Consider the following 18,048-nt stretch of genomic DNA (forward strand, 5'->3'; position numbering starts at 1 on the left):
TCTCACTAATGACAAATTAAGGAAATTATAAAGCTAAACAAAAAAGTGAACTCCACTTTCTCTAATCTTGACCCAAATATTTAACTTTCTAATTTACATTTTTTTTTCCAGTAAGAGTCCAAGGAAAACAAATTGCTATTAAATCATATTGCAGCCTTCCTGTTCTCACTAATTAAAGCTTGATGCAAATGTCGATACAGAGTCACGTAAGATACAATGGCAGGACTATTCAAGAGAGTGAAGAACAAAAAGTGTAGTATTTACAAACAAGTTATGGTATTAATGTGAAAATTTGGAAAATGAAGTATCATCGTCAATAGCCAGACACATCAAAAAATTACAGTTTCCATGTAAATCTTAGCTTTGCATTGTCCAAAAAGCATGGTTGAAAATAAAATGGCATCATCACTGGCTATTTAGCAAGAAAAACCTGATGAGTTTTTCTCATCAGAAAAGAAAAACCTAGAGTTCTACAGATGTAGAAAACTGATTTAAAGTTTCTCATCTTTTCAATTTAAGATCTGAAAAGGCTATGCACTTAAAATGCCATGATTTTAAGTGAAGATATTAAAGGATCACTAAAAACCAAAAGGCATTAGTTTCTCCATATGCATAAAATACACACTATAACACCACGAATCTTCCTAAACCTCAGGAACACTGAATCAGTTTCATCCACGTGTGATTTGATTTTATTCCTTTCAGTCAGAGACAGCTGAAAAGTATATTCAGCTACTTTCAATGGATAAGCAGAAAAGAATTCAATTGCTTGCCTACTGATTTAATTCCTTTAAAAAATTGTATGAAACATAAAAAAACAGGCATATGGGGATTTATAGCTTGACTGTGCATAAATACTTGACACTGAAAGAAATCACCTGTATCAATGATGTTGAAAATAAAAATCTATTTTATAGATTTTTTTTTATAGAATAAAGTCTAAAGTTCTGAACCAATAGGCAATATGGTATTTCCAAGAAATCAATTTCCTTTAAAATAAAGTTCTTAGCAAATGGAAAACATTACATAATGACTGGGGAAAGACATGAATTTCTATATGAACATTAATATTAACTATTTTAAGTAATATTAATTAAAGCCAGTTAAAAATGAAATGATTATCAATGTTACCTATTTTTTCCATTTTTATATGACTACCATGAGGCTTTTTTTTTTTACAGTACTAGCCTACTTGGGTTTGTACAATCATAACCAGGAGAGAACAAAATACAATTATTTTTAAAACACTCCAGCCAGAAAATTAAAAATATTAAAATATGTGATCAAAGATGCTGGTAGAAAATAAATGCAATGTTTTATTTAGAAATCCCTTAGGGGATTTCCATCTTAGGAAATTTTAGCATACAGTATTGATCCTTTTGCCATGATATGGTCAGCATAGTAAATCAAGTGTTTGGGACTGTTTGCATGGTACATGTCAATCTAGATAAAGTATGTTACTGTTGTAACCATTTTAATAGTTTGCGTAGGTCTGAGCCCACGGAGCAGGCTTGGGTGGGCTCAACCAGCTTATGTGACAAAAGTACAGTATCTCTTTGTTAAGTGGCTCTTCACAAACCTGTCAGTCAACCCAGAGTCTTGCTGCACCAATTAACCACACTACTCCCTAGAAAAGTTGATGTTTTAAATTTCACACACCGAAGCCTAAAAGAGTTATACATTAAAGAACAAGGACCGAACCCAATTCTCTACCTCAGAAAAAGGAGTATTAAAAATGCTTTGTTTTACATAAGAGTAAATTTGTGATTCACTGTACATTTTTCAAAGTTGTGTGTGTGAAAGACTGTAAAAGAAATCTGAGAGTACTACTTATATACATGTTTCCTATTATTGAACAGTTCACTATAAATGGAAATCCACGTAAATATACTGACAATAAAATAAATTAAGCTTAAAAATAAAACTTATCTAACAACATAAAATAAAAGTCAGATTTTGAGACTTGCTATAAACCATAATTTGAGGATTTTAGCATCAAAAGCTTGCCTGAAGTTAGTTACATCAAAATTCCCCTACTGAAGAGACGGACTTGAAGATAAATTAAGAAGGACCAAAATATACATGCTGTTCCAGTGACAAGTCAATCTGGGAATACGAAAAGCTCTTACAAGTTTTGACATTTATCCTAGAAATATTTTATAGTTTGAAAAACACTTAGTAAACAAGAAAATAGTTACATCAGAATATAATACGTTGGCCAGCAATAATTGGTATTGAAGTAAAAAAAGCAGCACAGGAAAGACAACTTACAGAATACTAAGCACTCATATCACAGAGAAAAAAAGTTCCATTCTAGAAGAGGAAAAACTGCTATGGCTCAGTGATGAATGTTAAACTACCAGAATTTAAAAATGAAAGAAACAGTACCCAAACCATCATTTTGAAACTATTATTCTGATTTTGAATTTTAATTTTTATTCTTTCTCTAGTCTTGTCTAGAAATCTGCAGTTTCAATATTATCTGCTTTTCCCACACTCCCACACTCTCTAGAATACTACTGTGTGCTTAGCACAGCACTAGAAGATAACATCTGCAGCATCAATTGTGTGATCATCCTTCCCAGCTGAAGACACGGTTTTAACCCAACAGAACCTGAACTGGGCAGGCTGGATTTTATAAGCCATTTGCTGTACCCACCAAAGAGAGAGATCGGATCCAGTATCCACTTTAGTGGTCAATGTGAGTAGGGACATGACTCAGAAGTGCAAAGTGGCCACGTCCCAGAATAGAGTCAGGCTTAAGGTGAAGGGACAAGGGGATTAAATTGTGGATCCTGCTCTTACTGTGTGACCTAGAGGAAAGTACCTAATCTCACTAAGTTTCAGTTTTCCCACTTGCAAAATTCAGAGCAGTAATATCTATGTTAACAGCATTATACAGAACAAATGAAATAACATATAAAGTACCTGGCATGAGTGCCATGTGCTCCAAGTCCTGGTTTTAAACCTTGACGAAAGTGCATACATTCAAATATTATATCATCTCTATTTTAAGAAAGAAAAAAGATAGATATATACACTGGAGCTCAATATGCATGTGCTGGAGGCAGGTAGAGAGGTAAGGTGGGAGGGAAAGACCATCTATTCCCATAATTTATGTTCCTTAGATTCTAAAGAAAAAATACCAATACATTTGGTTCAACTCAATGTCAGAGGATAGAAAAAAGAATAGACATTCTTTCCACCTTCACTGAATCAAATCTAAAAGAGGGTCACACCAAGTTACAGTCAATGCTGAAATCCAAAAAGTTCTTAAACGTTTTTAAAATTGTTTTCATATATAAATTTGATGGCAAACACATAGCACAGGGAGATCAGCTCGGTGCTTTGTGACCACCTAGAGGAGTGGGACAGGGAAGGTGGGAGGCAGGGAGACGCAAGAGGGAAGAGATATGGGGATATATGTATATGTATAGCTGATTCACTTTGTTATAAAGCAGAAACTAACACACCATTGTAAAGCAATTATACTCCAATAAAGATGTTAAAAAAAAAAATTTGATGGCAAAATGAGTCCTAAGCTTGAACTGGCTAGGGGCTTTATAGTCATTCTAAATATTGAGCATAAATATTCATGTACTGTAAGTTTCATTATGTGGTAAGGTCCCAAATCCCACTGGTAATGTGATATAATGTATGACAGACAGCAGTAGCTTCTGAAAATACATAGTAATCAAAATGCCTAAACACATGTAGCCCAAGAATTTCAGAGAAGGGAATCTGAATAATCTCTGCTTAAGGAAAAAAGGGAGAACAGCTATATAAAGAGGTAAACTGACTAAGGCAGAAAAATTTATAATTAAGAATTAATTTTCTATCCTTCTTAGATTAGTATCTGCTTAGGACCCTTGAATATCCTATAATACAGAAACAACCACACTACTTACATCATTGAGTTCTTGGAGAAGCAAGAGATAATCTATATAAAATGCTTTAAACAATGCCTGGCACAAAGTAAGTACCCAGTGAATGCTGTGTCATACAAGTGCCTAGAAAAATACTTTGAACATTTACATGGAAAACGCAAACAGGTGAGTAGATAGCTCAGACAGGTAGCCTGCTATATACCATACTCTATTTTAGAATTTTATTTTTAAAAATCTAAGAGTTTCCCTTTTCCTATGCCCGGAATTGTTTCTACTATGAGGCCTCAGAGACAGTATTAGTTCAAGTCATGGAGGCAGGTAGCAACCCCAGCTGAGCCAACAAACATTTGAAACTGACAGCGTGGAAGGACGTGAAGCTCTAAATACAATAAAAGATATTATTTAGGAAAAAACATCAACTATTAAAGACTGGAGAGTAGCCTAGAAGAATGCTTCTGGAAATTAATGTACAAACTAATGAGCCAGAGTTTTCGTTAAAACGCAGATTCTGACTTAACGTGTCAGGGCCAGACATTCTGCGTTCAAGTTCTCTGGTAATCACAACACTACTGGTCCAGAAACCCAAACAGAGTAGGAAGGCACCACAGCAGTGGTCCTCAAAGGGTATGAGCAACATCAGAATCTCTTGGGAAGTTAATAGAAATGCAAATCTGAAAGAACATAAGGAGACTCTTCTCTAAATCAGCTGTTTACATCCAGACCGATTACTTTCCCTAAGAATCAAAGTAGAATACTTTTTAAATACTTGACAAGTAGCATACTAGCACGTTACCTAAACAAAACAATCTCTCTGCAAACAATTTCTAAAACTAAAGCCCCCTGCAATTATACTTAAAATGTAGGCTTTTACATCATAAGAGGCCTGTTCTTGATAATACATAGGCAAAGTACTGATATACGTAGCATCCTCACTTGAACTACCTGCCAACTTTTCACAAAATGGCTCACTTCCATTTTACCTAGGTCATGGAGATATCAGTTTATAAAGAAACCAGACTGAGTTTTCAATTTCCTTGTGCTGAGAATATAGCCAACTACAACATGGTTTAGGCAACTTCTCCAGAGTAATGTTTATACATAGCCTGGCTCATATGTAAATATATGTCAACATTTTGATTTATAGCTATAGATGATCTGTTTACATACACAGATACACATATTAATGTAAATTAATGTACTTTAACAAATACAGAATGTTATGAACAGAGAAAAGATTTCAGTTTTCTGAACGTGAAGCCAATTGATTGTTAAATAGGCTTTCCATAAAATAAAATAAAAACTGTTGCCCCCACAATTCCCATTCAGTATTTCTTTCAACTTCAATCAACATCTGAATTTACAAGGTCACGTCTCAGTCGCTATTTTGAGTACATCGTTCTGTCCTTAACATATTTTTGAAGGAGTAAATTACAAATGGATTGTAAAGCACCACACTTGCTTAGGCATTGGGGGTGGACCCCTCTGATTTTGGCTAGGACCATGTATACATACAACAGTGGTGATGTCAGGAGACATTTGATGGTCAGAGCAGGGGAGGGGAGGGAGGGAAGAGTGCTTCTGGTATCTAGTGAGTAGAGGCCAGGCAACTTTTAGGGTGCACAAAACAGTCCCCAGAGCAAAGAATTACCTGGCCTAAGATGCCCAATAGTGCCAAGGTTAAGAAACTGTGATTTGAACTGTGGAGGTTGCAAAAGTACAGAATGAATGTCCCTTGTGCATCATCATTACATTTCTAGCACGGTGTCAAGCACAGTAATAAATATTTGTTGATTATGAAATAAAGTACTTCTGTGTAGCTGAGATCTTAGAGTCAGAGATGAAAAGAATGAGAAAGGGGTTATTACATATATAATATCTAAAATTACAAAACAAAATTGCAGTCATTGTCAGAACTAAAAGGAATTAAAAATCATTCAGCCCAATTTCTCTATTTCAGAAAATTTTTTTTCTCATGCAAAAGATGCTGTCTAATGTACTGATATGGCAGTGTTGGGAGGGGGTAGACAGTCCTCTGAATAAATAAAAACAAAATATAATATATTTATAAATTAAAATATCAGTTTTCACTTCTAATAGTGTCAATGTCACCTACGTTTCTCAAATTAATAAAGTATTTCCTTTATAAAAGCTAAAACCAATGTTACATAAATCATAAGTGATACTTCAAAGCAGGAAACAAAATAAATGTAATTATTTTGCAAAAAAACAACTCACAGACCTCCGTGGCCTACAGCATTTATACTTCTGAGAATTCTGGGCTTTAAAATGTCATGAGAAATTCTCAACTGGCTTACATTTTTGAAACATAGGAACTGACAGTCATAAGGCCAAACATACCCTTAATAATCGATTCAGCTGCATACAGATCTCGTTTGTAGGTCACCTAGAGGACAGATAAACTTCATTAGACTTAACAGAGTAGGAAGGAATGTGAAAGCAATAAAATTATGCCCCCAAGGAAATTCTTGATTTTGGAGAAACTATAAACACATAATACTGACAATTTTTAAATTACAACACATCAGTTTATTCAGAAAAAATATATATTGTTTCTACAAATGGTTGAAGATTTGTTTTTAAATCTTTAAGTAAATTGAGACGTTATGTGGCAGTGGTTACCAGTCTTATTAATATAAGTATTATATCAAAGAAAATGTGGTAGCATTTAAATAAAAGTATTAGAATTATTGTTTAATAGTAGGTTTTATGTTGGAAGGAAAGAAGGAAAAGTATATATTAAAAAAATTACCAAATTGCATTTTCAGTTGAAATGAGATACTTCTGAAAGACCAATTCACATTGAGGGTCTTCATTCTGAATTGAGTTTATCTGTATACTTCCAGATAAGGTTCACCTTTTTAAGATTTTTATTAATACATAACTGATAGAAAGAGCCTGGAGGGTACCACCATGTGTATAAGAACAATCATGATCTTTGCTTAAGAACATACAGCCTCCTTGCAATAACCTATTCCTTGTAATATACCCTGCATGGTCCTACAGCAGACAGTTCCCAGAGCACATCCAGTGAGCTCAGGTACAGAACATGCCAAGTGCATGGCACTGCAGAATCACTTTTCCTACATCACAGAACTGAAGAACGTAGTAAATAATCAAATATGTTAATAAGTGCTATAAGGTCTTAGGAGCTTATCATTCACGTGTTCAGATGATTATGATGCAAATGGTCTAAAAACTCACTTTGAGAAATACTCACTAATTAATACCCTTCCATGTCTATAATTTGGACTATTTTCCTCGAGATTATATCCTAACTAAACTTGTACAGAAACTTTGTTCAGGTAAGTGGCTCAGGGCACTTCTACCCAAAATAGGTTTCCCTGCTATGCCTGTATCCTGGCAGGTAACCCTGGTCTAAAACTATACCTTACAATCCAGAACTAATGTAGCAGCTAACCTGTAAGACAGATGGAAATTTCCTCAAGCACTCAACCAATCTATTAAAATCAAATATGACATTGTTAAATTATGTCTAAAACAAGCACATGTGAACCAAAACTAGTACTATAGTTACTGACCCAAAATGCAGTTCTCTTATCTGGGGAAAAAAATAGAAAACAGACACTTAAAGCTTCAGACTATGCATTTTACCAAATTAAAGAATGCATTGATCTCATTCACTCATTCAATAAATATTTATCAAATAACTACCATGTTGTACATCCTGTTCTAAGGGCTGGAATAGAGCAATGAAAACAGTGAGCAAAACTCAACCTGTAGACACAACATTTTAGAGGACAAATTTCTTTTATAAGAATTGAATAAAACACATTTGTTTCGGGCTTCCCTGGTAGCACAGTGGTTGGGAATCTGCCTGCCAATGGGAATCCACCTGCCAATGCAGGGGACACGGTTTTGAGCCCTGGTCTGGGAAGTTCCCACATGCTGCGGGGCAACTAAGTCTGCAAGTCACAAGTACCGAAGCCCGTGCTCCGCAAAAAGAGAAGCCACTGCAATGAGAAGCCCAAGCACCGCAAGGAAGAGTAGCCCCCGCTCTCGGCAACTGGAGAAGGCCCACGCACAGCAACGAAGACCCAAAGCAGCCATAAATAAATAAATATTTATTTATTTTACCAAATAAAGACAAGACAAGGCTGCGGAGCTCAAGACAGACAGGAAGCAGAGACCCTCAAGGCCTAGAGCAGAGCCACATGGGGGCTTCGGGGGCAATAGAAAAGGCTGGAAAATCGGGGCTCCCACAACACAAACCCACACACGCACCTGTGGTAGAGGCCTCCAGTCATGTCAGTTACATCCACTCTTTCTTTTAAATGCCTCTGAACACCTTCTAACCCCCGGCCTTCCGACAGGCAATGGGGACACAGCTACCTCTCGTGGTATTAAATATTAATATTAAATATTTAAATATTAAAAAAACACATTTGTTTCCATGAAAGCCCAAAGTTAACTAGCTATCTGAAATCATCACTCAGTATTTGCAATTTAAGTGAGAAAAGCCTTTTTTTCCTATAACTGTCTGCTATGTAAGGTAAACTCAAATCAGAAATTAACAGGAAGATGCCTAATTACCATAGCTGATTTTTTATTCCTTCCTGCTTTCTTTGAGAGATAAAACCGCATTCCAAATTTAAATAGAATAATTGTGAAAGTACCTTATTCTTTTTTCCAAATAAATCTATCTTAACAATGGGTTTTTTTAATGAAAAAAACTTGGTCTCAAATACTAAAATGATTTTTCGAGCATATTTGCAAGACAATATTTTTGCATTGGAATCAGTCTTATGAATAAAATACATGCATTATTACCTAAAGGTCCTTTCTACACTAATATTAAATAAGTAATTGTATAAACAAGAAAGACATCAAAATTTGAATTGTGACCTCTGCAGTGAAAGCGCAGAGTCCCAACCACTGGACCTCCAGGGAATTCCCCTAAAATTCATCTTTTTGCCTACATTTTCTTGTTGGCTGTGGATACATACTATACACAGATTAAAGTTTTTGATGTTTATTTAATATTTTCTACATAAAGCCTTATTGAAAACCTCAACTATACTTCTCAACAAACACTGATTTAAGGAAAATAAACTACAAAATATTTCTGACAAACTTATAAAGTACTGTGTTGAAAAACAGCCTTCTGTTTTTCTAAATAAAACAGCTGCCAAATTTCAAAGGGAAGAGTACTGAAAATGTTTTAATTCTGAATTGATGACTCTTTCTATCAAGTTTTTACAGTAATATGGAGTGTCCTTTCCTTATTTTTAATTTTATGAAAAGTTTAATAATCAGTTTTGAGATTGATTTTCTTCTGTAAGCACGATCTGCAGGTTTTCTTTGACCTTGCATAATACCTCAGTATGGAAAACAGTTACTTAAAAAAAAAAAAAAATCAGCCCTAGTGATAGAAGAGCCTCAATCCTCTGATTCACTGGACTGTGCTCCTTAGAGCTCAGGGGCCACCGGAAGACCAGTGTGGAAGCTCTGCGCAGCTGACGCTCAGAGCCCCACATCTGCTACTCACCTAGTTTAGCTCAGTTTTTGCCTGTTTTGTTTCACTGTGCTTCTGTGCAATATTTCATCTAAGTATTTAGCTTTAAAAATATTTACGTTCAGTGGAAGAGAAACCTGAAACTGAGAGCCACAGAGATAGCTGCCTTTAACTCCTAGGCCAGAGCACTCTCAGCTACCTCAAGGTGCGTTCCACAGACACTATGGTACCTGCTTTGTCTTGCTCTGTGTTGACAATATGGTAAATTAAAGAGACTTCTCAGAGCCAAGTCCACTTGGCCACCATCTTACATAAATCAGACTACACTTAATGTTCTTCCATCTTTCACCTCATAAGAAAATGAGTATGTACTCCAATAATTAGAATAAAGCCAGAAAATCTTAAATTTCGAAGACAGATACAAATTTAGATTTGGATGGGGATATTATATTGATTTCCATTTCATCAATTATGTCTATCTAGAAAATGTTCTTTCCTCTAGATTGGATAACTAGATGAAAACCTCTGAAAAGACACAATTTCACCACACTGTATTTTTGAGGTTAAAAAGAAAAAAGTGAGACTTTTTGTTTTTAACAAAGATGCTAGAACACTTGAATCTAAAACAAGTAATTCCCATCAAAAGAAATCCTCAAAAGTCAGTCATTCCAATAATGTTGTGATGACACATCAATGTCTTCTAAAGAAGCATTTTCAGACAATGGAATACAGTTAAATTTCTTCAATAACTTATTATGAATCTTTTATGCCTTGAAGACAGTTTTAACACTTAGAAACAAGAAGTTTGTTCAATTAGGTCTGTGTAGTATAGTAAGTGACCAACTCTTTATATTGGGACAAAAATATGGTACAACTATAAATTAAAGGAATGGAGACTAAATGTAGTCTCCTCTTATATAGACTAGATGAAATTTCTCTAAAATAAGGGTATGTTCAGTAAGGGCTGGCTAGGCACAACCACTCAGGCAGAGCTTAAGAGCCAACCCCTATTATCAGGAGTCGGTCCTGTATTCTTCTGTGGTTGGTCGCTCTTAGGGAGGGTCAAAGGAGGGAGAAGAAGGGGGCTTTGCTCATTCACAAGGATGTCCTCTACCCTGCATGGTGATCTGAAAAAACTGATGTTTCCTCTAAACCCAGAGGAGCTACTGCAGGAAGGTTGGCCTCAACTGTAAATGCTGCCTTTTTGCATTTACTTCTATTTTTTTAAAAAAGTATGTAAAATATAAAATAATAGTCCTCCTGGGATTTCTAGCAGCAGATGAAATAACAGTCCTACATGTGGTCATGAGAAATTTCTAGTCATTCTTCCCAGCACCAGGGGTGAACTCCCTCACTTTCTGAGGGGTAGGGGAAGGTGTCCTGGCTCTGTATTTCAGAATCCTCCTTTGCCTTATTGTTTTGTGGTAGTGAAAATTCTCTTGAAATATGCACTCTCTTAACTGCCAATTATGCCAGTTTTAGCATAATTGTACTAAATCTTCTTTCAACTCTGAGTTGTAAAAAGTTGTAGCATTGTTGGAATTAGTATTGAATTAGACCACTTATTTCAATGTGCAGATTCCATTGCTTTGGTTTAAACAGCAATGGTAATACTCTTTATCCATGCAAAATAAAACCATAAAATTAAGTTAAAAGCTTATACTAAAGACAACTCATACAGTATCATCAAAAAGCTAAATAGGGCTAAACGAACAGCCAGTAAATATCAAAAATAGTTTTTAAAGGTAGAGGATGATGAGACAGGAGGCAGAAGAGGGAAATAGGGAACCTGAAACAACTACATCATTTGCACTCAAAATAACTTCCCCTCAATCACAGAAGAAATTTGACACCTTAAAAAGACCTCAAAACTGCAATTTGAAAGACTTTTTGCCCAATTCACTGCATTACATGCCCTTTTAGAATCCAAGACCCTGGTAAGGCACATCATTATTCAAACATTCTAAGAGCAGGGCTTCCCCACTCCGGCCCAGTTCGGAAAGTGATACTATGAAAATGATCCCTCTGGGCCTAACAGGATATCACCCTTTGCCATGTGTATTAGTTTCCTAGGGCTGACATAACAATGTACCACAAACTGGACATCTTCAAAAAGGAACATATCCTCTCACAGTACTGGAGGCTAGAAGCGTGAAATCCAGGTATCAGCAGGGCCACTGCCCACTCCGAAGGCTTTCGAGAAGAATCCTTCCCCACCTCTTCCTTGTTTCCTGAGGTTGCCAGCGATCCCTTACTTTTCCTTTACTTGTCGATGCATCATCACTCCAATTTCTATCTGTATTGTCGTTGGCATTCTCCACCTATCTGTATGTGAATCTTTTCTCCTATTCTTACAGATCCGATTTAGGGACTCTTCTTTACCAATCTGACTTCATCTTAACTTGATCATATCTGCAAACCCTCTTTTCAAACAAGAGTGTTTATTCACAAGTGCCAGGGGCTAGGACTTGAACATATCTTCTGTGGCGGGATGCAATTCAACCCACAACAGCATTATGAAATGACTCAGGAGGAGAATGAATAGAAGCACTTGGAAAGGCCAACCACAGTTCAGTGCCCTGACATTTGTCGCACATAAAAGGGAAGCAGAGCGCCAAGATGTAAGGATTAAAACCGTGATACTGTATTGCTGGTGGAAGCACTGCAATGTGAGATTTCACTCAAAAATACTGAAACACATTTGTGAAGACAGAGTGTAAAATTCAAAGAAGAGCAGTGTGCTGCTTTCCTTTCACCTGCAGACCTGAGGGTACTTTACAAGTTTAAAGAAGGCTCAGAATACCAACAAGAAGTAGATACTCACACAGCCTAAAACATCAGCAATGAGGCCGGAGAGTGCTGACATGTTAGTAGCAATAAAATGTCTTGAATTTTCACTTTTTTTTTTTTTTTCAACATAGTCTGCAAATTAAGTCTAGCAGGTCTATGGTGACATGGGTCAGGATCTTTAACAAAATACCTAATTGGTTACTATCAAAATCCTCCCAATTGATATGTATATCACCATCTGAGCCATATATAGAAAAGGAGAAACAAAATGAATAAAAGCTTTGCCTTCTGGGTTGATGATATTCGGATACTCTTAAAAGAGCAATAAGACTGCATTAATTTACTCCACCAGGCAATAATTCAGGCTTGTCAGTATTTTGTAATCTTAGAACAATTTAAGTATGTATGAGAAAATCTTAGCGTGCAGTAAGGCCCACCACGTGACTTACAAAATACCTAATCAACACATAGGGCTTTTTGTTTTCTTTTTATGTCAATGAGGAAGTATGCTTTTATATTCATATAATCTAAGAATTAGGATGAATGTTTTCTAACCAGATTTAGAGGGATGCTTTATAAAGATTTCATCCAACATTTCAAAAGCAGCAATACTTATTCAAAACTATAATATGACCCTACAATTCTATTTCAGAATACACTGCTCAATTCAACCTATTTCTACCCCATCAAACACAGGAGAGTCACGCTGTAAAGCACTCCTGCTGCAACAGGAAGCTGAACTATGATCGTGCAACAACCACTTCATTCCTCCTAAAGAAAGAAGTTTGCCATAAAGGCAGTCAAACCTTACCACAGGAAAGAGCACAGTTCCTCTTAGGAGGAGGTGAGTGGTTCTAGCCACCAACCCCACTGGGTCAAAACTGGCAGATATGTGTTTCAACCCAGTTAAGTTGGAGCTACCACCCCAAGGCCTGTGAGGAAACGTTGTTATTTTGGAAAGCAGAGTTGCACTCTCAATCCAGTTGAAGGTAAGGCTACAGAGTAAAAGATTATATGTAAAGAACACGCACAAAAATTGTGAATAAGAGAATCTTATTGGCTAAAATGGAATTTGTTTGAATAAATTATCCCAGCGTGAGTTTTCTTGCAACCGAGCAATAGAAATGATACCATATTTGATGGTTCAGAAAACCTAGTGAGACTCAACACCTTTTATGTATGCATATACACACATACCTTTATTCCTGGAAATACTGTTTCAATATGAAACCAAATATTTTTATACTTCTCTATCTTCTAAAGCACCTGGAAATTGTCTGTACTTGTAGACAATTCGTCTTCAGGAATGACACACCAAAACAGAGCTAAGTACCAACTCCCTTACCTTCCAGAGGTCAGGAGATCCTTCTATAAGTTTGGCTTTGATGTGACAGTATTTTAGAGCCAAATGCAAACACTCAGTTCCAAATTCCAAGTCATAGTCACTACACTGTGTAGGAAGAAAAAAGAATTAACAAGTTGAAATATAATTTTAAATAAACTAATCTTTTAATTTCATAATCAACTGTACATGGAAAAGAGCCCAGAAAACTCACAAACTCTTTAATTAGCTACTGATTAATCAGGTACATTAATCTTCCCCATGCCCTAAAAGCCAAATGAAACAAATAGAAAACAGGGATGTTGCAATCAGAAGAGTTTTTAACTTCCTGAATAGTCTCAGGTGTCAGATAAATATAATACTTCATTTCCTTTGCTCAAAAACTACATTTCCAAACACATTTGTGAAATGCCTCAAGGTATGACCAAGGATTACCGTATCAGACTTGATTTAACAAATATAGGTATCCATAAAACTCCAAACCCCTTATGTCATATTTATACCGCTTTCTCATTAATTGGTATTTTAAATATCAATATATCCTTTTTAGAGGATACATTTTGATTCTGAACATGGCAATATTTCAGTCTTTCATTATGAGAAAAAATTTAAACGCCCATTAGATTTTAGTAAAATATAAATAACATTTTTTAGCATTTTAAGCAGAACCATCAAAAATGACCAACACAATATAATTCAGCTGAGTAACAGTCACTAAGTACCTATCAAGTCCAAGGTTTGTATTAAGGACCAGAATAAAAAGACAAATGAAACATGTTTTGTGGCCTCAAGGAACTCAAGTCTAGAAGGGGAGTTTGATCTATACCAAATATTTTATAACAGAATGTGATATGGAGCAATAGAGGAATATTTATAAGTAGACCAGGAGATAAAATACTTAATTCTATATGAGGGTATCAGGGAAGGCCCATCAGAGGAAACGGTCTCTGATCTCATTCCAAAGACTGAATAAAACTCAAGCATAGGGATACCCTTCAGGCAAAAAGTGCCAAACAAAGATATAGACGTTGCAGACATCTGCTGGATTTGCATTTTACAAAGAGCATATCCATATAAGACAGACTGCAGGAAGACAACAAATACGAATATGACATTTAGCACCCTTTGCCAATCTTTATTGTACTTGAGATTACGAAATGCCAAATTTTAATGATTTATGAAGTTAATGTACAAGAAAATATAACCATCAAGTATACCCAGAGTCCCAAATTAATCAGAACAGTCTCAGCTTAAACTTTCTACACTGATAGACTACCTAACATGACATTAATTAAACATTTTCATCTCTAATATAGTATTATCAGCAGTTGTTACATTCAAATACATTAAGTTTTGGTAAACCTCTACATCCTACTTTCAACGTCTGCACAGGCTCATCTAGTAGTATGCAAGTGACACCAATCTACAGTAAAAAAAGAGTTCTCACCTAACACACTGTTAAATCCCAGAGATGACTAGCAATAACCCTTTTCCTGCCTCTTTCCAGATGCAAGATATTGAACACATGCATGGACAGCCTTAAAAGCACTCACAAAGTGTATACTAAGAGGAACCCACAGGAACAACTACTTCCTTTGTATCTCAGGGATGAGAATTACTTGATGCTGTGCTCCTGCCACTCACGTGATGTACCAGCCAACATGGCAACAGCTTACAAACTGCATGAAGTCTTCAGGATTCCAATCAACAGAGCCAACAGGAAATAAGGAAAATGATGGATCAGGTACTTATGAAATATATACTAGAAACAGATACTGAGCCATTCTGGCAGAAATAGTCTGAAGCTGTTATTCACTGTATAGATTAATATTACAACTATTTACAGGGTTTTTGGTAACTTTTTTGCATTAAACCTTGCTTCTACAGTTACCTCAAAAAAAAAAAAACAGCATGCTTAATAACAAATTAAATTCTGAATGTGTTTCTTAAGAACATGGATGACGATTTCCACTTCTGCCTAGGATATGGAAAGCTGACAAAAATGATGCTCATTTCAGAACAAAAGAAAAAAGCAGACAAACTACAAAAGCAGAACTTTTTCTCAAAACATCAGAGCTGAGGTCACAGGATGACCAAGTACCCCTAACTCTAAGAAAAGGCATGCCTCCCCCCAAAAGGGAGAGAGTGCCATACAGGCAGGTAAGAAGAAATCACCTAAAAATTCCAACTGTCAAATACTGAGTGGAGGAAACTAGGAGAATGTAGAACCTCTGGGAATCACAGCCACAACAGGAGTGTATACCCACCCGCAGGTCTTCTTCAGCAACCTGTTACTGGGTGCTCATGAAGAGGTGTAATAGTATTTCAAAGTGACTGTGAGTTTAAACTCAAGGTAATCACTAAACAAATGTTTTAGAGTAAGAAGTCAATAGTGATAAGAGGGAATCATAAAATGAGAAATTAATACAAAGGCAGGCAGAAAAAAAGAAAAGGAACAAAAATAAATCACCCAGCAAAATGGTAGGTTTTAATCAAGTAAGTTAATTAATGTGTAACTACACAACGTATCGACATTATCCAGCATGGGGGCCATAGTGCTATCACTGATCACATGAAAAACACACAAATACATAGGTGTGGAGAACCCTCTGCCTCCCTAAACTTGGAGCCCAAAATAGTGTTAACAATGTTCTCCTCAGGCAGAAGCCCTTGGCACACTATTGTCAGAGGTCCCCACATACACTGCCAACCCCAGTCACCCTACAGTGAACCTCACAATCAACAGGCCCACTTATAAAATCCACAAATCCAACCAGTCTCCAACATACACACATGAGCAAAAAACCCAGACTTAACTGAAACCCAAGGTAAAACTAAAATGAAAGATAAGGTGAAAAAGGCAAAAAATAAAGTATTTCGTAGGAGCTAGAAACTATACAGTTAATAAAGACTTAATAAGCCCAGAATAACAGTGTCTATACTCATAAAATAAGGATAATATTTAAGAGGATAATATTTAGAAGGGTGGAAAACAGAAAAAAATAGATGACTCAACCACAAAGTCCAATATGTTAAAAAAAAAAAAAAAATCAGGGACTTCCCTGCTGGTACATTGGTTAAGAAACTGCCTGCCAAGGAAACTTACACAAGCCTCTTAGATAGCCTCATCCACCAGAGGGCAGACAGCAGAAGCAAGAAGAACTACAATCCTGCAGCCTGCGGAACAAAAACCACATTCACAGAAAGACAGACAAGATGAAAAGGCAGATGGCTATGTACCAGATGAAAGAACAAAATAAAACCCCCAAAAAACAACTAAATAAAGTGGAGATAGGCAACCTTCCAGAAAAAAAATTCAGAATGATAGTGAAGATGATCCAGGACCTCGGAAAAATAATGGAGTCAAAGATCAAGAAGATGGAAGAAATGTTTAACAAAGACCTAGAATTAAAGAACAGACAAACAGGGCTTCCCTGGTGGCACAGTGGTTGAGAGTCCGCCTGCCGATGCAGACGACACGGGTTCGTGCCCCGGTCCGGGAAGATCCCACATGCCGCGGAGCGGCTGGGCCCGTGAGCCATGGCCGGTGAGCCTGCACATGCGGAGCCTGTGCTCCGTAATGGGAGAGGCCACAACAGTGAGAGGCCCGCGTACCACAAAAAAAAAAAAAAAAAAAAAAGCTGCCAGAAGCTATTCAGTAATATCTAATGGTTGAGTAGAGTTCTATTTTCTCCGTAGTGTGGGGAGCTCTGAAAATGTGTACAACCTTCTCCTTCTACTTTCCCTTACACCTAGTTTGCATTAAGAAAAATGGAAGAAAAATTAGCAGTGAAATTGGAAGAATAAAGGTAGAAGATGAACAAAGTTTTAAAGTATATTATTCTAAATTTTGACAATTACAAACATGGATATTCTCTTCCCGTTTTGATTTGTTCTGTAAATCACACATAGTTGAAGTTATTTTTTTTTTAATTAATTTTTCCTTTTTTTTTTTTTTTTGGTACGCGGGCCTCTCACTGTTGTGGCCTCTCCCGTTGCGGAGCACAGGCTCCGAACGCACAGGCTCAGCAGCCATGGCTCACGGGCCCAGCCGCTCCACGACACGTGGGACCTTCCCAGACCGGGGCACGAACCTGTGTCCCCTGCATCGGCAGGCGGACTCTCAACCACAAAAAAGCCCAGTTGAAGCTTTTTTGTTATGTGTATATTGTTTTCCTGTCTTCTCTACGTAGCGGTTAAGTGACTAACATCAAATAAATAGTTTATAATACACCTCTCACACTGTTCGGTCAGTCTCCGCGGACCATCACCCTATAGTTAACCTCCTGCCCAGCCCTTTCTCCTGTACCATCCTCTGTTATGCTTCAGTTCACTCAAACTCATTACCTAATAGGCTCTTCACCTCCTAGATTTGAAGGAATACCTATTGCTCACCAGCATCCTCAACTGGTTTCTACTGCTTTTCCCAACCATCACTAGTAAGTGGTTCAAAGGCAGGGTACGAAGGCAGGATTAACATTCCAGATCCCTACTGCTCTTCTTCCATGCAAAACACTCTTTCCTTCCAAAATGCG

The 18,048-nt window shown here is 36.7% G+C and overlaps 1 protein-coding gene across 16 annotated transcripts in view; it reads right to left on the reverse strand.

Annotated features, from left to right (window-relative positions):
- The window catches only part of CRPPA (CDP-L-ribitol pyrophosphorylase A), a 410,033-nt gene that overhangs the window by 300,062 nt on the left and 91,923 nt on the right, over positions 1-18,048 (reverse strand). For 15 of the 16 annotated variants that reach the window (XM_089917677.1, XM_089917676.1, XM_089917679.1 and 12 more), the window contains exons 4-5: positions 13,517-13,621; positions 6,246-6,291 (exon numbers count right to left, since the gene is read on the reverse strand). In XM_089917677.1, the coding sequence (XP_089773803.1) occupies positions 6,246-6,291; positions 13,517-13,621 (151 nt within the window). The remainder of the gene's footprint in view (positions 1-6,245; positions 6,292-13,516; positions 13,622-18,048) is intronic. The other variant, XM_089917687.1, reaches the window with a different exon arrangement.

Source organism: Delphinapterus leucas, chromosome 9 (genome assembly GCF_059928025.1).
Source record: "Delphinapterus leucas isolate spDelLeu-1000000601 "Yukka" chromosome 9, BTC_Dleu_Yukka2, whole genome shotgun sequence".
In the NCBI taxonomy this organism is placed as follows: Eukaryota; Metazoa; Chordata; class Mammalia; order Artiodactyla; family Monodontidae; genus Delphinapterus; species Delphinapterus leucas.